The sequence below is a fragment of the Manacus candei genome, unplaced genomic scaffold, assembly GCF_025592945.1.
Source record: "Manacus candei isolate 608988 ecotype Guabito, Panama unplaced genomic scaffold, ASM2559294v1 h1tg000049l, whole genome shotgun sequence".
NCBI classification, from domain to species: Eukaryota; Metazoa; Chordata; class Aves; order Passeriformes; family Pipridae; genus Manacus; species Manacus candei.
Window position 1 is genome coordinate 18,725,316 of NW_026138097.1, and position 27,612 is coordinate 18,752,927.

Consider the following 27,612-nt stretch of genomic DNA (forward strand, 5'->3'; position numbering starts at 1 on the left):
TAGGGAACGTCCCGAAAAAGAAAAAAGAAAACCACAAGGAAAGCAATGCCATACAGCACTACTTGTTGGTTTGTTTGTTGTTTTAAGGAAAAAAAGGGGGAGGGGGAAGGGGAAAAGGGGGGAAGAAAAAAAAAAAGGAAGACAAAAACCCTAATACCAACGAACACAAGCGCAAGCTTCCCGCAGAAAACCTTCAGGACAACGGAGCCGCCGCACTCACCCCGCCGGCCTCCGCGCTCCCTTTTCCCGGAAGCAGAGCCGAGCAGAGGGAACGGAGCGCGGCCCCTCCCGGGATTCAGCCGGCGGCAGCGACACTCCCCCCTTCGCCGCGCCGACAGCGCGGTGCCGCGGCCCCGCCCGACAAAATGGCGGCCGTACCGCGCGTCGGCGTGGCCTGAGAGCCGCCCCGCTCCGAGCCTTTGCAGCTAGTGATTTTCCATCTCTGCCTCCCTCTCGTGGCAGAGCGTACAGAAAACACCCTCAGTCCGTGAATGGTTAATTATTATTATTGTTATTTATGAAGCAGGGGTGGTTCTGAGCAAAAGTCAGCTATTGCTGTAGCCAGAGACCGTACAGGCTTAACCCTTCCTCGCATTTCTGAGGTTTGAGTGAGGCAAATAGCCCTTATAGAGGTGTGGAGTATTTTATTTTATTTTATTTTTATTTTATTTTTATTTTTTTATTTTTATTTTATTTTTTTATTTTATTTTATTTTAATTTTATTTTTATTTTATTTTTATTTATTTTATTTTTATTTTATTGAAAGGAATCTGTGGAGTGACGTTAGGCTAATTGGGAGCTGATGAAGACTTAGAGCTGGGACGTGGAAGGAAAGCAAGGGTGAGAGTTGGCAGGGTTTACCTCCAGCTGTAACACAAGAACCTAAAGGGCTAGAAGGGTTAAGTGTTAGAAAACGAGCTGGGTCTAATTGCTGCAGGCTAGGACCAGGGATCAGGGGCCCTGTCATGAGGGTGAGGGGATGGACTTTACTAAAATACGTTTTTACACACTGCTGAGAGGGGGAGGGATAGAAATGCCATAGCTAATAGTGATGAGGACAGAGCTACCCATGATGGCCTGATCTGAATGAGAATCAGGATTGCTTGCTGGATGCAAAGCATCTGCACTCCCCTTGGCACTGCACTGATTGCCTCTTTAGGGTAGGTGGGAAGAGGAGCTGTGCCTCAGGCCCCAGAGTGTTTGGCCTGATGGAGAGAGTTCAAGTTCTGCTCCCCCGGGTTGCAGAAAGAGTTCAAGGTTTGGTATTTGCTTCTATGCTAGCAAGCAGGCGTTACCTGCTCTGCAGGGCAAAGAATAACTGTGAACAGAGTCTGCCGAAGAAGAGGATGGTTTGGGATTTGGTGTGTCTGATGAAGAAGATAAAAGGGTGGTCAGCTTTAAAAGTCATTGTTGGTGCTTTTGATCTCATCACCAAGACACCTGTGGCAGCTGCTGCCTCAGTACCTTCTTCATTGACCTCCACAAAAGCTTTGTGAATTACTTGTGAGATGAAAAGATCCTTCTTCACTGACATCCCTGTGAAATCAACCTGAACTGGGTCAAAAGCATTTTGTATCCCCATGCTGCTCAAAGGGGATTTAAGGTCATAATTCTCTTCCAGCTTCAACTTGGGCAGGTACAAATCCACTTCAGCTTTCATCATATTGGCTGATTTGGTCCATTCAGCCAATTTCTCATAGGTCAGCTCTCTTTCCACCTGCGGTGAGTTGGGGAAGAAAATAGTTGGAATGCAAAGGACAGAGACAAGACATGCACAGACCAGTGTCTTAATGCTCATCAAGAACATGTAAAACAAAACCGAGCTACCAGCAGTGAGTACCGATGGAACGTGCACCATATTCACAGGGCATGATCCTGCAAAGTGCCGAGTGACTTATACTCCTGTTTATTTTCTTAAAGGTGGTGAGATGTAGGCCTGAACCCTGAGAGTAGTTTATTATTTTTTCTCTGGTGTGAAAAATATTGCTGTTTTGCAATGTGTGACTCATAATAATAGGCGCTTGCTGTGTGTGTATAACTTTTCTCTTAGTAGTAATAAATAAATAGAATGCATGGGAACTGACATACAAATAAAAATATGTTTGCCCTGATCTGTTTAGAATCTGAAACTGATCCTGGCATGGTCTTGAGTGGCTGTTGGCACCTTCTGGGTCAGGGTAGTCATCACTTAGTTTTAGAAAGCTCACCACAAACTATTAGGTGCAAATCCAGACTGCAAAGGACATAAAAACGAATTTATGCAGCCTTCAGGAGAAGATAACTCTAGGGCATAGTGATTCAGATGCGGTCCTTGCTTTCCTTTTGCTAGTCTGGCAATAGTAAAGAGGACACAAAATAGGCTGAGATAGTTGTGTGGACATAGGTTTTAGAAGTACCATATTGGCAATGTTATCAAATGCCCTGAATCCTAGGTTGAGAAATCATGATATCACAGTTTCTGAAACAAACATCAGAGCTATTCTATTGTGGATTTGAAGCTTGTTCTTCTTCACTCTTTTAATCTGATTCTGATACTCTTTCATAGTGTATGTGGTGCAACAATAGGCCAACTTTACCAGCTCTAGACCAGTAGTGTTATCATCTGGGAGGAGCACGAACATGCTGAGTTCATTTTCCACATATGGCAGTTCAATGATTCTGAATTTCATGGTTGTTTCATAGAGTACAAAAAAATTATCTCTCAGAAACATCATCTGTACAGGTTTAGTCTTGGTCTGTGAAAAAAATCAGCATTAAAAAAATCCTTTATACATTAAAGAATGATAAAATTTATTTGCTTCATTAAACTGAAAGCAAAAATTTGAAAACAAGTATGAGACTCAGCAGCATTTGGATACCCAGGACTCTTTCCTTTGGACAATATTGCATTCACCCCCTTCTCAAAGTCTTTGGGATCTTTATAAAAAGTCAGCATAGGCACATGTGCTAACTACCTACCAGCTGAATTCCACGTAATATATTTCTTAATTTAAAGTAAAGGAGTTAGCTTTGATAAGCAAGTAACTACTGTTAAGGGTTTCATGTTTTCTCTGAAAGGTTGTGTTATTTGAAATGAGAGCCTTGACGGAGGAGAAAAAAGTGTTGACTTCCTTCCTTCCAGGCAGTACTGATTGTCACACTCTGCCTCTGAAACATATTTTCTGTGACCTGTGCTGGCTTTTCCTCTTCCCCAAACTGCATAGGACTGGATTACTAAATGGAATTGGACTGCCCAATAAACTTCTGAATCCCTGTGCTGTGTTATGTTCACAGAGCTGTTACTAAGTGCTAAAGTTTTATCTGTTTGCAGGCTGCGCTATTCGCCCTGTGAGTTAAACCCTCTCTGGGCACCAACGTATTAGGTTTGTGTGGTGAGGTTTTGGTAGCAGGAAAGCTGCAGAGATGACTTCTGTGAGGAGACATCAGAAGCTACCTTTGTGTCAGGCAGAGACAGTTCCAGCTGGCTCCAAGGCAGACCTGCTACTGTCCAAATCTGAGCCAGTCAGGGACGTTGGTATTGCCTCTGGGATAACACATTTAAGAATGGGCAAAAACTGCTGGACAAAAGCAACTGGAAGAGCTAAGTGACAAAATGTGAGAGGAACAACTCTGTAGACACCAGCGTCAGTGAGGAAGGAGGGGGATGAGGCACTCCAGGTGCTGGAGCTGAGATTCCCCTGCAGCCCATGGTGAAGACCGTGGTGGTACTAATGTCCACCCTGCAGTCTGTAGATGACCCCATGCTGGAACAGGTGGATGTGCCCTGAAGAAAGCTGCAAGCCATGGAGAAGCCATGCTAGAGCATGGCACTGTGGGAGGAGCCCATGCAGGAGCAGGTTTTCTGGCATCACCTGTGACCCTGCAGTGGACCCATGCTGGAGCAGCCCATTCCTAAGGACTGCACGCCAGGGAAAGGACCCATACTGGAGGAGTTCTTGAAAAACTGCAGACTATGGGAAGGACCCACATTGGATGTGAAGGACTGTATCCCATGATTGGGACTCCACACTTGGGCAAGGAAAATGTGTGAGGAGGAGGGAGCGGCAGAGACAACATGTGATGAGCTAACTGTAACCCCCATTCCCAGTCTGCCTGCACTGCTTTGGGGCACAGCTGGAAGAATCAGGACTGAAGCTGATTCTGTTGGGAAGGGAGGAGTTGGGGGAAGGTGCTATATATTTTACTTTATTTCTCATTAACCTACTCTGATTAATTGGCAATAAATTAAAGTTGAGCCTGTTTTGACCATAAGGGTAATCGGTAAGTGATCTCCCTGTCCTTTTCCTGACCCATGACCTTTTCATCCTATTTTTCTCCCCCTGCCTTGTTGAGTAGGGGGAGTGATAGAGAGTCTTGATGGGCACCTGGTGGCCAGCCAAGGTGACCCACCGCAGCCATCTGCCACGATGGATCCTAAAACTGGACATGTAGTGCAGTAGGTTTTGGGTACACAGTCACATCGTCAGCACAATTGCTTCACTTTGCCTGGCATACAAAAGGTATTTGCACTCTTAATCCATGTCAAACAAATGCTTGCTTCCATTGACAAATAATTTTGCTTGCTTTTGACACAGTCCAAAAATATGCATGCAGTCAGCTACTGGGAATTGTCAGCGCATGATAGTTTAAATACTGTTAGCTCAATAGTGTCCTCTCAGTTAATACTGAATAGGTCATACTCCCATACTCAGCTGAAATGACAAACTCCTGTGAAAATTCCCTGTGAAGTTTGACGCAACACCCAGGATGTGTGGAGAGAGCAGCTGGATCAGATCCCTTGAGCTCAGGGTCCCAAGAGCAGAAGAGAGTGTGTAAGCAATGCTTACAACTTGTGAAAAGTAACTTGGTCCCGTTTGAAAATGCGAACATGTGAACATAGAGACATTTCATCATGTCCTTAAGCTACTTAACTTACTTAACTTACTTTTCTTAACTTTAACTGTTCTCAGGTGTTTTGATACTGAGGACGTATTGATTAAAAATCCTGTTCTCATGGATATATGTAAATAAGATAATGCTGACTTATTTTTAGAGTTGCTGTTCTCACTGAGTTTATACCATGTGCTCAGCTGTAAGAAGTGTTGCAGTGGCATATGAAATACAGGTTAAATATTTAGTCTTCAAAAATAGTCGTACTGACATATGACAACAGGCATATAGACAAGGAATTTACCTTGTTTAATCTGAAGGGCATCTCAGAAGTATTTTTCTCCAGAAATTTCTTTTCCCACTTTCCTTTGAAATAAATGGCATTTACTAAGAACCACACAGTGCGAGAATGGAGAGATCCTGCAGGCAGCAGACTCTGTATTTTCCCTTCAAAATCAGACAAACAGGACTGTTATTTGAGTGTGACTGTGTAACTTGCCAAGTTTAATTGTGACTTCTCTGTGCCTAACCCTGTTGCAAAAATGTTTGCGTTTGGGAGGGGTTTTTTTAGTTGTGCATTTCTATGATGTACATATGGTAAAAATGGGGTTTTAAGTATCTCTGTATCTTTTACCTGGAGAAGTTGTGTTAAAACAAGACCATCCCTGGAAGTATTCAAAGCCAGGTTGGATGGGGCTTTGAACAACTAGTGGTCTAGTGGGAGGTGTCTGTGCCCACGGCAGAGGGATTGGAACTAGATGGTCTTTATGGTCCCTTCCAAGCTAAACCAATCTATGATTCTATGATTAATTTTTTTAATATTGGAGCTTTGGTAGTAAACAGCATTGGAAAGTGGGTCAAGTGGTATAGCTTGAATGTTCTCTGAAATTGGTTGCAAGCAGCTGAATAATGCAGAAGTAAAACCCTCACTAATTGAGGACTACACAATATCTGCCATGCATCCCTCTGAACAGCAATAATTCAAAAAGGCTACGACATAAAAAATCAAAGGAAGGACCTTGTAAGGAGCAGAAATTAGGTTTGGAGATAGGCATTCTTCAAGCTATTTAACCATACTTTGCTCATCACCTCCCTCCTCTGAGTTTCCATCTTTTGTGGAGCACTGACTGCAAGAGCAATAAATCTGGAAATACAAATAATTTGAAAATGAGTCAAGAAAAAAAGCCATCAGAGTGATACTTACTCTCAGTTTTATTTTCAACCCATGAACTGATCTGTGCTCTGACTTGTTTTGCAGCTGTCTTAAAGTTAACAGCTTGTGACTTGGCATTGTAATAGCTTGTAATGAGCTGTAAGAACTTCTGAAAGATAGGATTTGAAAATGTATGCTTATTTAGTTAAATTCAACTTATAAAAGTGTTAGAAATAATAACTTTGACAAATTAGACAATCAGCTAATACATAATTTAAGAAAATAAAATTTGGTCTAGGTGAGAGAACCCTTATCTTAAGGTCTGATACATTCTATACTAAATATTAAGTATGGACTGATCAAACTTCAGTCTCAAGGAAACTGTTACTTCAAATTTTTTGTGTTTGAAATCAAAGGTGCACATTTGTTATTTTGAAATATCCATGAAACAGACATTCTTCATCTTTTTTTTTTAATTTCTCAAAATGACATTTTTACATCATTTAAATACTTTTTTCCCAGCTTTGTGACATAGTGTTCAGTACAAGGTGGAAGAATAGTCTCATATAAAGTTGAAAAAAGGCTTTTAGTTTGCTTCAGAGGTGAGGAACCTGCCAAAAGTTTGTGAGGACAATAGGAGATCGGGTATAAAGGGGAAGTTCTGGTTGAATAAAATCAAGGCAGAAAAGCAGAATTAATGTTTGCATTGCTGTCTGCTGTGAAACAATTAATGGAGATTCCCAGTAGGAAATCCCCTAGATTCTCTGTAAAGCCTAAGTACATGAGATTATGGAGAAAATGAACAATACACATTCAGGAGGACAAATTGCTAATTACTCAGGAAACCAAACACACTCCAAGATCAAAGAACAGTAATCTCATTTAAAACTACCTTCCAAGGAGCTGGAAGATGATTAATACAACGTCAGTTTTAAAAAGATTTTGAAGACACAGGTAATTACAAGCTCATGAGTCAGTATGGGGCAAATGAACAAGAATAGGTGTAGTGGGTGTATGAATTAACGTGACTTATCAGAGGAGTGTCAACAGCATTTTGTAATAGGAAATCCTAAATCAAAATCTGTTGGATTTTTGTGGAGGTGTCAGGAAGCACATGGGTAATAAGATTGAGCCATTACAGTCTTTTGGATTACCAAAAGGCATTTCGTAAGACTTCTCACCAAAGGGTGAGCATCTGTGGGACTGCAGAGATAGGTCGTGTTTGAAAGACTGGAAAACAAGCGTAGGAAGAAATAATGTTCACAGTGAAGGGTTGTTACTACTGGAGTACCACAGGGGTATATGTGCTGGGGTCTGTGCTAAAGTATTTTTCTATAAAATCAAAATCTAAATGATTGCGTTAAAATTTATATATATATATATATATACACATATTCACAATTGATCCGGTGAAGTGTAAGGTATAGAAAGGGATTACTACTCTTTAGGAATGAGGTCTTGAAGCTATAATGGACAGTTGCATGACAAAAAATCTGCCTATTAGTGACAAAAAGGCAAATAAAAATTTTAGAGTTAGAAAGAAAGGAGTAGGCAACAAAAGAGAGGCTTCTAGCATGACACCATATAGCACTCTGGTGTGCCCCCTGTCTGAGTTCTCAATGCAGCTGTGACTTCCCCAATCTCAGGAATGCTAGAGTATAAAAGATACAGAGACACGGGATGAGGGTGACCAGAGATGTGGAGAAGCATCCTTTAGAAGATAAACTAACCAGTAAACGATGCCAACAGGCAGCAAGCTCAAAAGGCACAGGCACTTCCTACAATGTGGAAAGTGCCTGTGGAAATCCTGGTGCTGAGGGCTGAAGTACATTCAAAAGACAAGTCTGCAAAGTCTCGAAACAACAGCTTGTCAAAGTCTATTAAGTAGACATGCCTTCTGGTTCACAAAGTCTCTGAGCTGCAGATCACTTGGTGACCACAGCAGATTCTGGAAAAGCATCATTACACAGCATGCCTTTTTCTCACACACTTCCTAAACTGTTGCCCACTGCTGGAAAAAAATGGACCTCTTGTCTATCCAAGGATAGCCATGTATGGCTGTCTTCCTATTCTCACTAAAACCTCAATGCTATCATTTGGCATTTTTTTATCATCTCTATTGATAATCCCTCTTTATGTCAACATATTCTCAAAGATGTTCAACTCATGGGTAGTAATGGGTAGGTCTTTTCCTCATACAGCCAGTTAGCACTCTTCAGCAAGTAGGTGCTTCTCCTTTTGTTGATGACAGATAAGAGTTGAAGCCAGAGTGGATGTTTTCAGCTCGCTCATGCTCAGGATCCTTGGAAAGAGATACCAGTTAGTATGAAGTATTTTTTTTTCTGTTGCACTTGCTGTGTTTATTTAAATTGTTCAATTTTTTTTAATTAAAAACGAGTTTCAGGGAATTAAACACTTTTTTGTGCATGTTGCATGTTAGCAGCACTGCATATAACTGGATAAACTGATCTGTTTCTGCAGTGCAGTGTAGGCCTTTGGGGACATCAGCTGACTGTGCTTCCAGGAAGTTGAATCTCCTCATTTTTGTCATGGTCAGGCCTAATTTTTAGTTTCACAAGACCTTTTAGATTCGCAAGGACCCATCAATGCAGCCTGCAGTTTTTGAGGAGGTGTTCTATTGTGATAGACACTGGTGTCAGACCATGGACTTACCAACTATTCAAATTATCCCTGTTTCACATGATTTCTGCTGTTGCTGTTTGGATTGTGGAGATAGCTTGTCCTGGATGTCATTGTTGATGGGTTTAGGGAGCATGAGCTTTCTTTCCAGCTGTTGCCAGCCGTTGCTTTGCTAATGGAGGAATAAGTTGCTACCAGTCAGCTGTTCCCCGTGAGCTGCCTGGGTCTCCTCCCCCGTGTCATGTACCATGCCCTGGACACGAGACACTGAGAGTCTCTGCCACTGACTCATGGTGACCTGTCATAAGATTGGTGAGGTGACATTCCTTGCTCTGATCTTTTCTCACTCATGCTGAGACATGGGCTGCTAGGAAGGACACCTAGGAAACAATTTGGTATCCAGAGGACACAGTATAGCAGAGGCTGAGTTTTGCCATGGGATGGGAACAGAATGAAGAGGTAATAGAGTGAAATATCTGAAAGACAAGATTAGACAGACTTTGCCACAACTTATGAAGTCAGTGAGTTGCTAAAATGAATGTGAATGTAATGATTCATCTTGGAAAATCACCCTGCACCATCTAGGGAGAGAATGATATAACCTCCTACCCCCTTTTGTTTCCAGTTTGTCTAATTTAATTTCTTTGAGCTTTCTTTTAGTTTCTATGCTGAAAAAAAGAAAGGCTTGTTCAAGTTTACAAGTTTAGTTTACAAGTTTACAAGTTTACAAGTTTAGTTTACAAGTTTACAAGTTTCAAGTTCACAGTGTTTAGGGAGTTCCTTTGATGAAAAAGATCTGGGCAGTTTGTCCTGGTGGCAAGTCTTTGGGGAGCTGATGAGCAAGGGTGAGTCAACATGCATTACCTGAAAGGGAAATTTTGTCTACCTGATGTGTCCATGCGTAAGAAAGGTGGAAGGGTCTTTACTGGGTAGGGCTGGAGTGAGGTGTGAATGCAGTAGTTGTTTTTTGCTAACACTACAGAGAGAAAAAAACCAACCTGAAGCTGATAAGAAATAGAATTGTCCAAAGCATATTAGGACAGTTGTTTTCTTGGTATTTCAACAGCCCAGCTAAAACCAAGTAAGACAGTTTTAAGGCTAATCAAAATGCTGTTGGTGTCCGAGTTCTGATTTTGAAGGCCTGAGTTCATGAGTTTTCAGTAATATTACCTACTTGTTCACTTTTTCTATATAAAGTTCTTAATGAAGTGAGGCAAAAGCAGTAGCTGCATTGGACTATTCCATTCTCAGAGATTTTTATCTTTAAGTCTTTTGTTGTAATAAATACCATCTTTCTTTGGTCTCCCTGGAGAAGGCCTTGTCTCAGATGAACCTTCTTCTCTTGCAGTCTGGTTAAAATGAAGAACCTGTGATGATGATAAATGTTCATAAAGACAGCTTGTTTGCTGGAGATAAATATGCCCAAGGGTTGTAAGTATTTTAGTTTTCTATGGTAATTCACCAGCCATGTGTAATGATAGTTAGTCTATTAAAGTTATTAAAGTTATTGAGGACAAGTTATTGAGGACTCTCCAATAAATTTCTATAACTGTATCATTACTATGTAGATTTTAGCCCCATTGACTGCTTAATAATAGATCAATACTGTGACTCAAATATGGTTTTATTTAGATAAGTGGTTAGTTTGTGCTTAGCATGGATTCTATTTTCAGATCATAGGAAACACAACAGAAAGCCTAGCACACTTCAGAGTCTTACTAACATGACACAAATGTAAAACTCTACATTTAATGTTTTTAAGTAAATGAGTATAACCTAAAAGAGTACAAATATTGAAAAGTTCAGCAAAAGAGGGCACACTGTCTCTCACAGGATCCTTCTGGACAAAACGTCCAGCATACACTGGATAAACATGTTACACAATGGATGAGCTATTGGCTCACAGGTCAATTACAAAGAGTTATAGAGAATGGGGTAACATCAGGCTGGCATCCAGTCACTAGTGGGGTTCTGCAGGGCTTCATCCTCAACCCAGTTCTCTTCAACATCTTCATTAGTGGCTTGGATGCAGAACTTGAAGGAATACTAAGTAAATTTGCTGATGACAAACTGGGAGGAGCCATCAACTCCCTCTAGGGCAGAGAGGCCTTGCAGAGAGACCTTGACAATAAGAGAGATGGACAATCACCAGTGATATGAAGTTTAATGAGGGCAAGTGCCAGATTCTGCATCTGGGACAGGGCAACCCTGTTTGTGTGTATAGATGAGGGAATGAGAGTCTGGAGGGAAGCACTGTGGAAAGGGACCTGGAGGTCCTGGTTGACAGCAAGTTGAATATGAGTCAGCAGTGCCCCATCAGCCAGGAGGGCACACCATGCCCTGGGGGGCATCAGGCAAAGCATCAGCCAGTTGAGGGAGGGGATTGTCCTGCTTTGCTCTGCACTGGTGTGGCCTCACCTTGAATATTGTGTGCAGTTTTGGGCACCATAATATAAGAAAGACATTAAGCTATTACAGAGTGTCTAAAGGAGGGCAACAAAGATGGTGAAGGGTCTGGAGGGGAAGTAGTATGAGGAGTGGCTGAGGTCACTTGGTCTGTTCAGCCTGAAGAAGAGGAGACTGAGGGGAGACCTCATTGTGGTCTTCAACATCCTCACAAGGGGAACCAGAGGGGCAGGTACTGACCTCTTCGTTCTGGTGACCAGTGACAGGACTTGAGGAAACAGCATCAAACTGAGTCAGGGGAGGTTTAGATTGGATATCAGCAAAAGGTTTTTCACCTAGAGGGTGGTTGGGCACTGGAACAGGCTCCCCAGGGAAGTGGTCACAGCACCAAGCTTGTCTGAGTTCAAGAAGTGTTTGGACAATGCACTCAGGCACATGGTGTGATTCTTGGGGTGTCCTGTGCAGGGCCAAGAGCTGGACTTGATCCTGATGTGTCCCTTCCAACTCAGCATATTCTATGATTCTATGATATTTTTAATACTCATATGTCTCCATTATTCATGGTAGGATTACCATTTTTATAGATTTACTATGTCACAAACAAAGGTATTTATGCCACTCCTGTGCAACCAAAAATGCATTCAGGAGAGCTTTCTAACTTCTGCATGCAGTATGAGGAAGCAGATATACTGCTGCCAGAACCCGATGATGTCTGGAAGCAGTGATATTATCTCCAGATTTCTTTTCTCTAGCATATCTTAGCTCTATATTATTTTATTTTAATAAAGTTGTCTCTTCATTACTATTTAAGTGCTGTATTAGGTGGATTATTCTGTTCAGAGGGCAATTAAAATGGAGTGTAGTGTTTCAAACAAGACCAGCAGTAATCTCTAATATCAATAACTTCTCTTTGGCAGACCCCTTGCTATGCTCTGGGAACTGTAAACACAAGCTAAATGTAGAGGTACTGCAGAGCAGGAAGATCTTGGAAATAAAGTGGAAGAATAGTGATTTCCAGTGCTGACCATGTAACTGGGGCTATTTCCTGTACCACATTATGGCAGGTCACTGTTCTCCCATATTGTTCCTTTCTGTTCCCCATAGGTAGAATAACAATGCAATTTACGTAGGAACCACATTGCTAATTTCAGAACTTACCTCAGCCGTCTGGGCTGCGGTGTCACCTTTTGCACCCAGGTGGACCATAGCAAGAGCAGTTGCAATACTCCAAGGAGAAAAGAAAATGTTTTGTCCTTTGGAATTTTCGTTCAGCTTTTTGTAAAGGTCCAGAGTGAAGCTGTTGGTTGACACTGAGACTCCATTGATACACCTGAGACAAATGAGTGTCAGAGAGAGGTGATGACTACTTCTTCATGTCTGTCAAAGAATACAAAGCTGTTATTGGAGGATTGCCTACTCCCTCTCAAATACAGTCTGAGAGTGTCCCTGTAATGGGTAAAATACTGCACAGATGCCAAGTACAATCAGCTAATAGGTCTCTTTCTAAAACCTGCATTATTTCTTCCTTCCACATAACTTTCAGTGTCCTCAGCTTTTTTATTTATTCTTTGTCAGTTGAGTACAGTTTTAGCGAGAAATGTTTTCACAGTCTAGACTTGTTTCAAAACCCCATTCACTCTTTGCTTAATTTTCATAGAGTTATCCTTCGATTCTGAGAGAGTGAAACAAAATAGTTTCTCACTGTGCTGCTTTGGGCTTTTTTCTGTTTATTTAAACTTCCTGTGCTATTATTTTCCACTGAAAAAAGCATGGTGAATTAATGTGATTCACTATATCTATCCTGATGGCTACTAGAGATATGTAGATTTTTATACATTCTTGGAGTAGGTAAACCCACATTTGGAATCTGGAGCTGGATTTGTTAATTGCTGTTTTTCAAGTCTTGTAGCTTACATAGAACTCCAAATAGTTCCTGTTGTAACCAACAACAAATTTTCTCTGGTTTCCTGGTGGTTTATCAGAATCTGCAGGTTTCCCATCCTTGTTCTGCTTCTTTTCTAAGTATGTTTTTACAGGACAAAACCAAAGCAAACACATAACCACAACCCCAGGATTAAACTAATTTTCTGTGATGGATCCAGAACAAACCTGTGCTTCTTATTAGCATATTTTAGATCAATCTAATACTTTGATAAATATTAGGATAAACTCAGAAATTTCCACTGTCTTCACCAGCATAATGACTAAAAACATACGGTGAAGTCAGTGCAAAATGGCATCAGGTGAAAGGTTAAGCATTAGATCAACAACAGCAACCAGACATTTAAATCTATCTTCACCCACAATTTGTGTGATTAAATCAAAAACTGCAGTCCTTAAAGAGAACTGCCACAAAGTGTCAGAGATGCCTGGAACCTCTGGGGTCCTCAAATTTTGTTTTCAAAGCTTCCTAGAATTTGCAACAGCTTTGAAGCATTCTTCAGAGGTGAATGCCATGCAGCCTGTCTCATGCCTAAGTATTTTTAGGATCTTCAAATGTGATATCTTACTGCTGTTCCTGGAGATGCTGATACTCCCAGAGCATATCCAGGGGACAGGACTGAGCTGAATATTTTTACATGAAGGATTTCAAACTGACATCTCCTTCTCCTGTTCCCAGAGAGTGTCTGGGGAGCAATCAAGTATTTCTCAGGCTTGAGAGAGAGAACATGTGTGTATTTCTGTGAGGTTCCCTGGTCTCCTAACTGGTCTCCAAAGTCTCCTAACTTTGGTCTTCTGGCAAAGGAAAGGTCTGGATGCTTGATCCAGTAGTTATTTGAAAGTAGTAAATTAGAGGCTTGAACTAATATACCCAGTGCTGGGCATCCAAAACACTGTTCTAGAGAGTCATGTTGTCTTGCGTGTTCAATTCCATCATCAGTAGGAGGGTGTTCTCTCCTGGAGTTTGTTCTCAGTCCTCTGATCTAAACTGACCAGTAGCCTGGTGATTAAAGCACCCTTGCTACAGGTGAGGAGACTTTCTGCCCTCCCAGGCTATGTAGGTTTTGCCCAAACTCAATTTGCATTCTGTCCATTGTGCCTTGGCACAGGGTTTCCCTAAGGGCGACACTTTGTACTAAATAATAAGCACTCCCTTCCTCTGCATAACTTCTATGCCATCTTTTAACTGCTCCATTCCGAAGAATTTTTAAGACTTCCAAATAAGAGCTAGTTATTTTGTTATAAATATTTACACTACCTGAAATCTTGAGAGAGAGAAGGGTTAAGATCTGTCTTCAGTCAGGATCTGTGACAGTCTGTGGGGCAACGAGTACTTCTGGAAATGAAGAAATGTTTGCACCTCCATTTTCTTATCTACATCCTCTTCTTGCATTATTGTGTACGTTCTCTCATTTATTCCTAGTTCTTCTCTTTATCACCTGCTTTCAGAACTCAGAAAGAGGGGGAGACCTCCTGAATTCAAGGCCAGTGTTCATGGATGTATATCCTGGAACGTGAAGGCCAGTATGCGTTTTGCCCACAGATGTCCTCCACAACCTTGGTGTTTGGCCTGCAAAGAGTGTAGGAGTTGCAGAAAGTGTATCAACCACCCTGTGTTGGCACAAGATATGTTGAAATAACTTTAGGGCTTCCTTTTCTTTTTACTCAACAAACTGGGGAAATAAATAGAAACTGATCTCAAAGTTATGGCTAAAAGAGAATATTGAAATAGACTGTTGGTCTCATTCATCCTGTGGTTAGATTTGAGAGGGAAAGCATTTGAATTCTTGTGGCACTCAGGTCAAATAAAACCCTTACTTTGTACAGGGATATTTTGTATTTTTGCTCTTCTGTTACAGAAAGCAGGTCACAAAGGAAGCTCAGAAGATATTTACACAGTCACCTAAAATAAGTGATGAAATGAGAGTGAACCCTGGGCTCATTTGAAATGGTGGATGCTGTTTTAAGAGACCGCTGCTCCTCACAAAGGAGGTGAAGGTGCTTTAGATACCTACAGGCCCTACACTGTACTGAGCTCATTATTCCTGTCTGATGGATTGAGGGATTTTGAATCATCCACCAAAAACTGCAATACTGCTTGAAAGTGCTGCTTGTAATGACTTTTGCAGAAACTGATGTCTAGGAGTAGAGAGCAAAAACAGGAGGATGTGTAAAACTGGATATCAGCAAAGGTGAAATCTAAAAGACTTACATGTGCACAAACGTTTTACTTTAAATTGGTGTAATTCTGATCCTAATTTGTGTGACTTACACTAAATTGTGTTGATGAATTTCATTTGTGATCATTATATGTCTTTTCTGCTACATTTAGGGTTAGTAATGGCCTCTGCCCACTAGTATGACAAATGCAAAGTAAACCAATTACCATGCAGTCAACCTATATGGAAAAAGCATCTATGTAAAGTGTACAAGTCCATATTTTGAATAAGAATTATATATTAGTGCTTCTATTCACTTGAAATGTGACTGGTACGTATACTGCACAAGGTTTCAAGAGGGATATATGTGCCTCTCTTTCTTCCTATCTTTTGGTTTTAAGTGTGTGCAGCTTTCATACCAGGAATATCCTCTTAATTTCTTGCTTCAGAAATATATTAGACACTATTATATTTAGTTATGAGCCTAAGAAATGTTCTGCTATGTATCTTAATCTGCTGTTTATTTTTTAGATAGAGTAATAGGAGAAGAAAAAAACCCAAGCAGTTAGTGGTACTATAAGCTGGAAAGATTGGCCAAAAATACAGGAAAATGAAGAAAGGGTACCCAAATTGTGTAGACACTCTTTGTGGTATGTACCAGTTGCTGCAAGATCCTTTTTAGTAATTGGAGTTACAAAGGGGAGCACATTAGCTGAAGAACTGCTCTTGGTTTTGCTGTGCCAGATTGAAACAGTGAGATAAATTAGTTAATTGATACAGCCAGAATGATAGAAACAAGGTTTCACAGCATCGCAACACCTGACCTGTTGACCTCAAGTGGATTGACCTCTTACAAACGGTCATAAAAAAGTCTTTTGATAAAACTGGTCATTTTCCTCTGGCATATGGTGAAGTAATTTTGGTCTGTTTTGAAGCTGTCTTTCATCCCCATCTTGCTCAGCAGTGAGGTTGTATCTTTCTGCCTGTTCAATTTGACATATTCCCATACCTGTACTCTGTATATGGTCCACTCTGAGTAGCCTTTGAGGCATCTGTTGAAGATCAGTTCTCTTACAGGTACACCTAGTAAAAAGCAGCAGAATTTAAAATCACTGTTAGACTAAGTCCAAGTATGGATTTTTACTCTGCAGAAAATCCTATTCAGTTATGTCCCCTGGGAAGAGAAATGAAATTAACTATCACATCTGTTGCAATAGAACTGTAAAGGACTGGACAATAACTAACATGTAAAAAGAGGGTTTCTTGTGCCTCTTATTGATGGCAAAATAAAACCTTTAAAGGTATGAGTGTATTTGCTTTGAAGTTTGAAAGCAGTGGAGTTTTTATATGTCCTTGTCTTGAATACTAACAGTACACCAACCACTGTAAATTTTCTTGGTTTTGTTTTTGTGTGCTGTGTCTACCATTTCTGCTTGTCATGAAGTTCATCCATCACAGAGGTGCCAGGGATTATTTTATGAAGCTGATTTGCGCTGGGACACAAAAGCTCCATCTTTCACTGAAGGATAACTGAAAGCATGTTTTGACAGGCATGGAATCACTAAGTGACAACCAGTCTACACTCACAACATTTATATATTGAGGCTGGTTTTATCAGTTTCATGTAGGTACTTCTTTCTTTAGTTTTCAAAGGTACTGTGACTTTTCAAGGAGGAGTTTGTGGACCTGAAGTTACAAATCTTGATGATACAGAATAAATCCAAGTCTTCTTGTAAATAGTTATTGAGAAATGCAGTATTGGCTATTACTTGGCCAATACCTTACAAGAGGCAACAAAAAAGAAGGAACCAGGCCCTCCTCAGAGGTGCCAAGTGAGAGGACAAGAGGCAATGGGCACAGACTGAAAACGTGAAATTCAATCTGAACATAAATAAACACTTTTTTTACTGTGAGGATGATCAAACACTGGCACAGGTTGCCTGGAGAGTTTGTGTAGTCTCCATTGGTGGAGACAGATATTCAAAATCCAATTGGACATGGTCTTGTGCAACCTGCAGTAGCTTACTCTCTTTGCATAGGGGTTGGGACCAGATGATCTCAAGTGGTTACTTGTCGCCTGAACGATTCTCTGATTCTGTAAGGGTTAGCCTGACTTGAGAGCCAGGTGCTGGTTATCATGAAAATAGTACAGGGAGGCACAAACAAAACAGCTCCGTGTGTTGCTTTCAGTAGATGAGCTCTGAAGAGTGTTACACCCGTGAAAGGGTTTCTTTCCTTCTCTTTCACATTTTTCATCTGTAATTCCAAGTCTTATACTGGAAGGTATACTCTTTAAGAAAAGCTGAGACTGGGAGTAGTTTGGTACCAAAAGTAGTCTGTTTGACCCTTTGCACCTCTCATCAAATGGCAGTCACTGTGCTGTAGTTCCTCAGAGAGCCTTAGAGCCCTGCAGTGTGCTATGAGTGAGGAGATGCACAAAAATTGAAGTGGGAAGACTTTTCATTGGGTTTGGTATGGAGCTCTTTCCACCTTTTGGGTAAACTTCTGCTCTTACATGTAGTGACCCTTCAGGCTGGGTATGCACTATTTAGGAATTCCCAGTTATTACTTATTGTGGAATACACACAGCAGAGAGATAGGATTACAATGCTACAAGGCTAAGAATTAACATGCTTACCCACCCTGATGGGTCTTTGATGGCCAGGCATCACTTAAGTGGAGGAGGAATGGTCTTTGTTGCTCCTCAGAAGAGTCTCAGCCTTCATGTTGACAATGGTCACCTTCCAAATTTTCATTTTTTTAAAAAATTATATTTTATACCTCCTCATGCAAGTGCTTCTCCTCCTGAAGCCTTGCTATCTTGACTATTCTGTCCTAACAATAACTTCTCTGTTTGTGGTACAGTGAACAAGATGCAGGTATACTTTGTTGGGTGGAGATGTAGTTCCACATAGAATACCTTTTGGTGAGGTGGAGTGAGTTGTAATTATAGGTGGAATTTTGCTGAGAGTAAATGCTTTTACAGTAGCCTGCATTCAAATGTTGTTGTCTTAGACAATGCTTTCTGACACGTAGTCAGAGTACCACAACGGCTACAAAATTTTGTGCTATTCCTTTTGGCCACAGGATACCACAACTGCTGCCCTCCCAAGCCAACAAGCATTGCTTGTTTGCTACTGTACATGGGCAGAAGGGATGTGTGGAAGATTCACTTTTATCTTGTTGCTTGTTTGCTGTTGAACATGGGCAAATGGGCTGTTTGGAAGGTGATCTTCTGGGCCATAGCCTCTAGTCATACTTCTTATTTCTAGTGTGTTGTGACAGATATGTTTAGTGAATGCCTAGGACAACATGTGGAATAACAGTATTTTGGGGCCTATTTGAAGTCCACTGGCATATTGGGATGGTGTGCGGTTGACTTGGAATGGCAAGAGTGGAAACATGCTCCAGCCATGCACATTACAGGATATTCTAAGAGAACCAAGTAGTTAATTGTCTTGAATAACAACACAACTCCTAGTTAATTTACTTTATTAAATGCAGGTCATGGTAAAATTATCAAGTAAAGCATCAATCAAAATTTCACTGGTGTTTCTGTGAATACCACAAATAGCTATGCTGAGATGCACTCATAAGGTACAAAACAAATGTTGGTCAATAACACAGGAAGCAAGGAAGCTGTGCAGATATTAGACAGGAAACAGGTATAATTAAGTAAAATTAAAAAGAGGAAGCAGATTTAAATTCTAAAGGATTTAGATTACATATCAGTAAAAGGTAGCAAGAAGGCATATTGCTCATAGTTTTCTTAGCATTTTTGATGGTTGGAACTCTCAGCAACTTTAAACTACAAAGTTTAGAAAAATGAGGAAAAAATGCAAGATGATTAGAAGTCAGCAATTAAATGTTAAGGGCTGGACAATTTTTCCTCAAAGCCTAATTTTTTCAAGTAGCTGAAGGAGCAGGAGGGAGGTGTGATGTGACTATATACGTGTGGTGAGACAGGAGAAGGTAAGGAGCTTTTTAAGATTATTCTGGATTTGTATTAAATTTTGTTAATCCCCAACAGTCCTAAACTGGAAATTAACATAAGGAAATGCAAATTCCTCACTTCTCAGTGAGGAAAAGAGGTCAAACAGATTTCTACAAGTTCTTTTTTTTTAATTTTTAGGGATTTTTTTTTCTCTCTGGGAGAACCAAGAGAATGAGCTGCACTTCCCTTGAAGTCAGCATTTGACATAGGCTAGATGATGCCATCTAGCTAGGTGCAGAGGACTTTTATGACTCCACCTTACTCTCAAACAACAAAGCCAGAAGAGCAGGTTTGATACAAGGGAGCAAAATTCCACACTGTTTTCTGTGGAGGGCTGTCTCATTAGGGCAATGGAAAGGAGCAGTAGAAGGGCGTTCTTTGATGGCACAAGATGGTTTCTGGGTGCTGCCTTCTTTGAGGGGGACTGGGGTGGGAGGAAAAGAGCGTACATTTTCAGTACAAGTGGCTATATGGCTTAAGGTTGAGATTTTAGCACTGCAGTTCACATTTTTCCATTGAACAGTGAACCTTGGTTGCTGTCTGAGAGCAAGTAATAATTCATTCTAGGGGAGAGCAGAATCTACCAAAAAAGAGGATGCTCTTGGATTTGTTGTGTCTGATGAAGAAGAAGAAAGGGTGATCAACCTTAAATTTCAGAACATGGCCAACAGGTGCACTTGTTAGCTTTATAATGACAGCAGTAGCAGCAGCTGCCTCAGTGCCCTTTTCATCAACTGCAACAAAAGACTTGTGAAAAACTTTGGAGATCTGCAGAACACCCTTCTCAGTCATTCCACTGAAATCAGCATTGCGGCTGAAGGCGCTGGGCATTCCCATCCTGACCAAATTATCACTGAGGTCATATCTCTCTTCCATTTTGAACTTAGGTAGGTACAGATCCACAAGAGTTTCAGTCATCTTCTTGGAATCAGTCCATTCAGACAGCTTCTCATAGGTCAGTTCTCTTTCCAGCTATCATTTAAAAGAAAGAGAAGGAATTTGATGTTTGCAAGGGAAAAACAATTAATTAACTATGAATTATTCAATTTTATGGCAATGTAACGAATTAAACATTTTTTAAAATAGCGAATTTAACATTTATCTGAAAGCATGAAATAGAAACTGATTTTACTGATTATCAGAGACAGAGTATGCAACAAATATTTGAGTCTAAATATTGCAAAGTTTTGAGCACCAACCCTGCCAAATTCATTGCAAAAGGAAGACAGAGAGGGCACTGAACAGCTGCCATTCCCTGAGGAAGTTCTTTCCTCTCTTTTAATTCAGTCTTGCTGTGAAGAAAATTGCTGTGAGATTGACAGCTGCGTGGCATGTAGTTTGGTCCAGTTCTATAAAAACAGGTGTTAACATTACTGCACGTATTACCATGACAGCTTTGAAACAAATGTCTTCCAGCAAGGTCTTTCACTGCCACTCTGTGTCCTGGGCACTACACCATGACAGTTCAGCTCAGATCAAATGGAGGAAAGCAATGAATGGTATAGACTCCAAGAATTTAACAACCTTGGAACTGTAGTAACTACAGTGGTAGATCTCATTATTATAGCAAATGCAGTCTCACCAAAATCTTGGTTTTTCAGACAGCAAACAAGTGGTGGGGGGAAGAGGGGCAAACAGAATGAGAACAAGATGGTAAACAAACTTCCAGGCCATGGGGCAGAGGGGTCTGTTATTTTAGGAAGAGGCTGTTACTACTTGTGCAGTACTGACCCTCCTGAATGTGCAGTGAGATTTAACCCTTAAAGAACACGTAAGATTGGGTGTCAGTCATGGGGCTGTTGAAGAGCTAAGCATCTGATTATGCACAGTGTTTACTCTCTTCAGTTCTTACCAAATTAAGGGTGCTCAGTGTGGAGGAACTTTCTTGGGATTAGATAAGTATCAAAGGAAATTAACTCAGCTAGTGGAGGGGTCAAACAGTATGACAGCATGTCCTCAGAAAGGGAGATATGGTTGCCAGCCTGCTTTTTTTTTTTAAATGACTGTGTGCTAATATAAAATGGATGTATCATGTTTTTTTACCTGTTCAAGACCTGTAGTGTTGTCTTTGATGTCATCAGGAAGGAGGATGAACATGCTGAGTTCATGTTTCACATACGGCAACTCAATCATTTTGAAGTTCATTCTTTCCATGATGAGAACTGGAAATTTATTTCTCATGTACATCATCTTTACTGGCTTGGTCTTGTTCTGTAAAGTGTTTATTTAAAAGGAAGAAATCATTCCTTGAATGGAAGGATGATGATGTCTCAGTACAGTGCAGGGAGCAGAAACTTTTATAAACAGCTTTTAAAACAGCAATTTATCATTCATTTTCCAAAGCTTTTCTTGACTGGACTATATTGTTCATCTTGATGTTTGTCCCAAATCTTTCATTGGGGGCTGAACTGACAGATTTTTCTCTTCCCCCCTCAAAATATGCACAGCAGCCAACAGAGGAGGGAGGAAGAGAGTTAGAAATGTCTGCAAGGATTAGGGGGATGGAGGAGGCATGGGTTATGGCCTTACAACACTGTGGCAGAGAAACAGCTATGTTTTAAGAGGAAAAATGTTGTGCAGTTTTCCAGTGGTCTCCTCTCTCTGTTGATAAAAAGTGGCCCGCTGATTGTTCCTTATGTCACAGCCCTTAAGCGAAGATAACACTAGTGTCAGGGCAAAAGGGCTCATGATGAAGGGAGTTCCTGCCAAGCAGTTGCCTTGTCAGGAGTATGTAACCTCCCTTAACATCTACGTCCCTTCATTCAGGGAAGCAGACAATGTATAGAGGTTAATCAGAAGGCAGAAGGTAGAGTTTGTGGAAAATGCACAGAGTTCTTGTCTTTTAATGTGAATTCATTAACATCTCTTCTGGATACATGCCATTATCATTTCTCCTAGTCCCTTCCAACCATGCAAAACTTCAGGGTACACCGTTGCAGCTGTATTTGGTCAGGTATGTTTGTGCCTAGCTAGGTTGCACACCTCAGAGGTCTGGGTACCCTACTCAGCCGTGACGTGCCATGTAGTTCTTGTCCATGAATCCTGGGCTCTCAAACCCATGTTTTTATGATCTAGTCATTCTTAGCACTCTTGCAAAAAGAGCTTAAGTGACTAGTACTTTTGGAAACAGTAGCTGTTATCTGGAGCTCATTAACATTTACCTGAGCATCTTAATATTTCAGTGAGCTGAGAACTGACAGATTTTGCTGTAACCAGCTTTTCACAGAGGGTTACCACATGGATACCTAAAAAACTTATGATTTCAGCAGTTGCTGTTGTCACCAGGTTGTTTACAGTAAGAAGGACACAGGAGGAGCTTACCTTGCTCAGTCGGAAGGCTTGCAGATCTGTATCTCCTTCCTGAAATTTCACTTCCCATTCTGCCTTGAAGTAAATTGCATTTACCAGGACCAGCTCGGTGGCGTTTGACACATCTCGTGGAGTCAACAAGTTCTTGATTTTGCCTTTTGAAATCAGAAGAGTCAAATTTCATTCCAACAGTGTGAACATTTTGATCATTTTTTCCCTCAGTTCACCTTCTTAGTAAAAAGTCCTCAGTGCCCTGCTCCCTAAAATACTCCCTAACATAAATCAATTAATTTCTTTACCATTTCCAAAGCGGTTTGCTGTCCTCCTGGCTAACTGACAGGGATTTACTCCTTCCCCCAAGAATGTCACAGCTTTGTGACAAGCAGCTAGAAGCAGAAAGCCATATATTGCCTCACCAGCTGGTTGCACCAGGTAGAAGGAGAATAGCACCTCTGGCCAGTGCAGGATGGCACAGCTGGGCAGGCATCCCCACCCGCCCTGGAGCACACTGGTAGGCAGAGCTGTCTTTCCCCTCTGTCTGCTCAGCCAGTGATGCATGGGTGCAGTGCCAGGACAGTGGTTGTACTGGAGGATCAGCTGATGCAGAGCACAGCAGAGTCAATGGGAGTCTCCCCAAGGATCTCACTGGTGTCTGGATCAGCTATTTGAAGCTGTTTAAATGTGCTGCTTTTCCTCTGTCCTCCCACCACATCTCTACTCACTGTCCACATCCACATTGGAAAGCATGACCTGGCTGCTGCAGTAGCACCTGGGGAAGCAAGGACACCTGTCCAAAGGAAATGGCAGGCTGACTTAATGGGAGAGCAAAGATGTTGGGGTTAAGCTCAGCTTACCCTCAGTTTGTTTTTCAACCCAAGCGTTGATTTCCTTTCCAGACTGTTCTGGTGCTGTCTTAAAGTTAACCTTCTGTGGTTCTGCTTTGTAGTAGTTCTTACTGAGCTGTATATATGTCTGAAAAATAACAAAAAAGCAACAAAAACGTTCTGTGCTAGAGAACTATGCTATTTTCAGTCCCAAAGGGAAGTTGTTAGCTCTTGTACTTGATAGATTCTTGGGCCTTGAGGACTGCAGGATTCTCCTTATTGCACTCTCTTGGACTGTGGGTTAACAATTAAGAAGTAACTGAAGAACAGAAATTTCCTGTATTTGTTCCAAGTTTTATCTGGAGAAGTGACAAGGATGCACGCATCCCATGGATGTGCTTAATTTTTACAGTTTTGTCTATCGGGGTTTCCAGTACTAAAGGCACGTTGCATGAAAGGAATCCCTACAGTACAGTCAAAGGGCAATGCATCCTTAAATTCTGTGAGCAGACCGACTGGTATTTTTTAGTTAAGTTTATCACTGGAGTCCAGAACTCTCATTTGCAGTATTCAGGGTCAGCTTCAAACCTGTTCTATTAATGGCAAGTAGTTGAAGTGAGAAATATTTTTTGCACCTTTTCTTACTCCTCTCTGAGATTTAACTTACAGGTAATAATAGGAAGCTTTTTTCCATGTAAATGCGGTTGGCACTTCTCAGCGAGTAGGTGCTTCTGGGTTTGTTGATGGCAGTCAGGAGCTTTTTGAAGCCAGAATGGACATCTGCAGCTTGCTTGTTCTCAGGATCCTTGGAAAAAGAAACCAAACATTCAGCAATTGCATTTTTGCATGAAGCTTTCAAAACATGCTAAGTGATGTATGTGGGACAGGAATTTGGGTTCCCCTTTCTTACTCATTATTTTTTCAAGTTTACCATCAAACCATATAGCAAACCCATAGTACTATCCCAATGACTTGTCCTTTCATACTTCTCAGAGTCTGAATGAGTGATAGGAACTGAATTTCAACCTGTTGTGAAGTATGGTGGGCATTTGTACTTTAAAGGGGGGTGCAGACAATAAATACTGGACTCCTAAAGCTGTATCTGAACATTTAGATTTGGAGGTTCTTTGTCTTCGAATTTCAGCTCTAATAGATACCATTTTTCTTCTCTTCGGTCTCCCCCGAGAAGGCCTGGCCACAGAAGAAGAGGCTTCAGCTCCTGCTGGTTGAGTAAAATGAAGAACCTGCAAGAAGAGTTTCTAAAGATAAGAAACAGGCATGGAGGAACTGGTGTTACTTAAAGACAAATGGGGATCAAATGGTTGTCTTGTTTCACTCCTTGTGATAACTCACTGTGCTGTCTGCTGCTTAGGTGACTAATCAAAGGGAAGCTGAAGCTCTAGTATACATAAATTCCATAGAATAACAATGATTAGCTCTGTCCCTCTCCCAGAGCATCAACACAATGCTTCTGTCTGCACACTGCAAGGCAGATCTCCCTTCCACAGCTGTTGCTTCCAGCAACAGGAATGTGTTTGTACAAGCCCAAATTGTTCTCCATATGATAATGGTACAAAGGCCTCTGAATAGGAGTGCAGTGATGCAGAGGAGAGTGCTGGGCGGTGCTGAGCATCACAGCTCCTTCTGAGCCAGCAATGTGCCTATGGGACATTAAGTAGGATTGGGTTTGGGGCTGTGGATATACCAAAACCCTTCATATTTTCCTGTTGGATTATCAGGCAGTTGTTTAGGAAAGCATAAATCAAGATAGAAGGATGCACCCTGGCCAAGATAGAGAGGGGGAATGCAGGGATCTGCAAGCCTCCTACCAATTAGTTAGGAGCTATTGGCATCAGCTTTTTGCTTCACAGAGGCAATGTCCCATCTGTGACAAAGTCATAGAATCATAAGATAAATTAGAAGATGTCAAATAATTTAGAAGTCAGGTTCAGAGAACTGCTGTGCTCAGCATGTGATACCAGTAGGACCCTTTCTCTTAGTGGAGAAGAAAGTGATGTGCTATGACATTAATAAAATTTGCCATTCACTTGTTATGTGCCTTGGTTCCTTGTCATTATGGTGGCAAGTTTTTCTAACACTAAGATTTGTAGCTAATACAGGAGCTAGGTATTGTATGGGGTGTATGTTTTATAGAGCTACCTACCTCTGCCATCTCAGTTGCTGTATTCCCTTTTGCACCCAGGTATGTCAGAGCCAGAGCAGCTGATATGCTCCAAGGGGAAAAGAAAATGTTTTTTCCCTTGTTGGTCTCATTCAGCTTGTTGAAAAGATCAACCGTAAACTTGCCAACTGAGGTTGAGACCACTTCCATTGCTACAGCCTGGAAAGAGTCAACAGACAGAATTGTACTGTTTGAATGTTTAAAATTTTGTACACAAAACGTATTAGTAAGAAATGTTACATGTGCAACACAATGCATTGACATCAACAAAAACTAATAACATAGTTGTGTATTTATCTTCCACACAGATACTGTTTACCACCTACTAGGAACAGTAATTTCTTCTAGGTTTTTTGTTAGCCAAATAATATTTTCCTCTAACTATGAATATGTCCTCTTTTACAGAGCTGCAGTTTTCTCCTTGTTTCTTTCTACCTTTGCTTTTCAAAAATATGCAATTTGTAAATTGCATATTTTTCTTCCTTTTTATCCTTAACTAATGATTTATCAAATTATTGTTTGCAGGGGACTGTAAATGCATCTTTAATACATTGATTCACAGCATGTCTGAGTTTCCCACTGCTTCATTTTGGATCTGTATAGAATTGAAAGCTGATTCTGTGAAAGAATTTAGGCATAATTCTTAGGCTCATTTTCTTTTCCTGCCCAGCCACCTATTCTGAATAGTATCATGAACAGCAAAGCTGGTATTTCCATTTAGATTGATGGAGTTTTATTCATTATGTGTACCTACCACCCCTTCTGTATGTTCCAGCAGTTTTATTTTCCCCAGAAACTGGCAGATGAGTGGAGGTTATAAGTACTCCAGACTTTAGGATATCTGCCCAGTAGTACCTGCCTCATGTCATTTTCTACTCAGAAGACCAAAAATGTTGATTTTGTTGTTGTTATTAATATTTGTATCTATGGAATGGAGCATCAGAAACAGTGGAGCAATCTCTGAAGTCTACAGATATTTATCAAGTGTTTGATTGCCAAACCACTACAGTTCTTCTGGCAGCCAGTATCCTGTCAGTACCACATCTGGACGGCTGAGTGATTTTCTCCCCTTGGAGAACACAACCAAGAGAGCATCAGGATGGAAATTTCTCTGTTGTCTGCTAATGAATACTCCTCTGAGTCCCTTAATGTGCCTTCACCTGAAATATGGAACTCCTTTATTGAACTGAAGATTTTAATTGAAAGGCAGTCACTACCCTAAGAAAACTTTCCTTCTCGTAATCAGTTCTGTCCCAAATTAGCAGTTTTCCTTAGGCTCAAGATTTATTTTGTCTAATGGTCAACATTTAGGAAAACACGAGGCAAGAATTATGCACTATAACACTGGTATATTATACTTTATCTATACAGTCATGCACGGCACAGATTGCTTTTTAAAAGCATTGTAGAAGTTACTACTCAAAGTTTAAATATTTTAGTTTAAATATTTACCTCTGATCCTGTGAGAGAGAAGACTTAGGTCTTGTCTTCAGTCAGGTTCTGCGTTTGTGTGTTAAGCAATTTTTAAATTAAGAAATATAGTACTACTTGCACCTCCCTTTCCTTCTCCCCTACATCCATGTTGTTTCCTTCTACCCAAAGCTCTTTTCTATCCCCAAAAGATCTTGCATAATTTTGGCCTCTTTGTTAACCTTGTCACTTTTCAGTTTTAGACATTTCAAAAGAACAATGGAGTTAAAGTCTCAGCTCTGTTGTTACACCACAGTAGTCTACTGACAGGATAGCAAAGCAGGTCACCCATTCCAAAGGTTTTCTGGTGTTGTGGAGAAAACAAGTCTGTTGTTTAAAATAAGTGACTAGCAAAAAGGTTACACAATACTTTTTTTTTTTCCTGGATTTAAGCAGATATTGAAGGCCTGATTCTTCTCTCTGGTTTTGTGCAGCTGTGACTCCTGTGTTTCCAATTCAGTACATCAGCATAAAACACCAAGCTTAGTGATTGAATTAGACACTGCTTGTCCAGCTTCAAGTTGAAGATCATTAATAACATAGGCAGACCCAAAGCCATGAAGGACCATGCAGAGGGTAAAGGATGGACACCCCACTGGTTGCGTTGGTGAAGAAACCTCATTGCAACCATACATGGGAATCATTTGTGAGAAACACTGCAAAAC

The 27,612-nt window shown here is 40.8% G+C and overlaps 4 protein-coding genes across 3 annotated transcripts in view; all 4 read right to left on the reverse strand.

The window, feature by feature from the left end:
* LOC127476490 (serpin B6-like) overlaps positions 1 to 333 on the reverse strand; it is a 40,391-nt gene extending 40,058 nt beyond the window's left edge. The window contains exon 1 of the mRNA XM_051799473.1: positions 221 to 333. The gene's annotated coding sequence lies outside the window, so the exon portion shown is untranslated. The remainder of the gene's footprint in view (positions 1 to 220) is intronic.
* The window catches only part of LOC127476485 (serpin B6-like), a 45,311-nt gene that overhangs the window by 7,901 nt on the left and 9,798 nt on the right, over positions 1 to 27,612 (reverse strand).
* Positions 715 to 13,068, reverse strand: LOC127476408 (heterochromatin-associated protein MENT-like). Its single transcript, XM_051799298.1, is given in 10 exon segments — positions 715 to 1,717; positions 2,577 to 2,735; positions 5,174 to 5,316; positions 6,074 to 6,192; positions 8,192 to 8,282; positions 8,285 to 8,324; positions 8,599 to 8,603; positions 9,951 to 10,029; positions 12,227 to 12,398; positions 12,983 to 13,068. Coding segments are annotated over 10 exon segments (1,320 nt in total). The 3' UTR covers positions 715 to 1,291.
* Positions 18,654 to 27,501, reverse strand: LOC127476488 (heterochromatin-associated protein MENT-like). The gene is made up of 8 exons (XM_051799455.1): positions 26,930 to 27,501; positions 25,460 to 25,636; positions 24,453 to 24,539; positions 23,963 to 24,100; positions 23,326 to 23,443; positions 22,484 to 22,626; positions 21,206 to 21,373; positions 18,654 to 20,134 (listed from the first exon to the last, which is right to left on the reverse strand). The coding sequence occupies exons 2-8, from the start codon at positions 25,625 to 25,627 to the stop codon at positions 19,721 to 19,723; spliced, it is 1,236 nt and encodes a 411-aa protein (XP_051655415.1). The 5' UTR covers positions 25,628 to 25,636; positions 26,930 to 27,501; the 3' UTR covers positions 18,654 to 19,720.

What these genes read in the sequence shown, in the direction of transcription:
- LOC127476488 (XM_051799455.1), bottom strand. Translation starts at nt 25,627, where the DNA reads ATGGAAGTGGTCTCAACCTCAGTTGGCAAGTTTACGGTTGATCTTTTC. An exon ending in CAGCAACTGAGATGGCAGAG is followed by an intron (nt 24,540 to 25,459) that starts GTAGGTAGCTCT and finishes CTCTTCTTGCAG; the next exon opens with GTTCTTCATTTTACTCAACC. An exon ending in AAGCCTTCCGACTGAGCAAG is followed by an intron (nt 21,374 to 22,483) that starts GTAAGCTCCTCC and finishes AACACTTTACAG; the next exon opens with AACAAGACCAAGCCAGTAAA.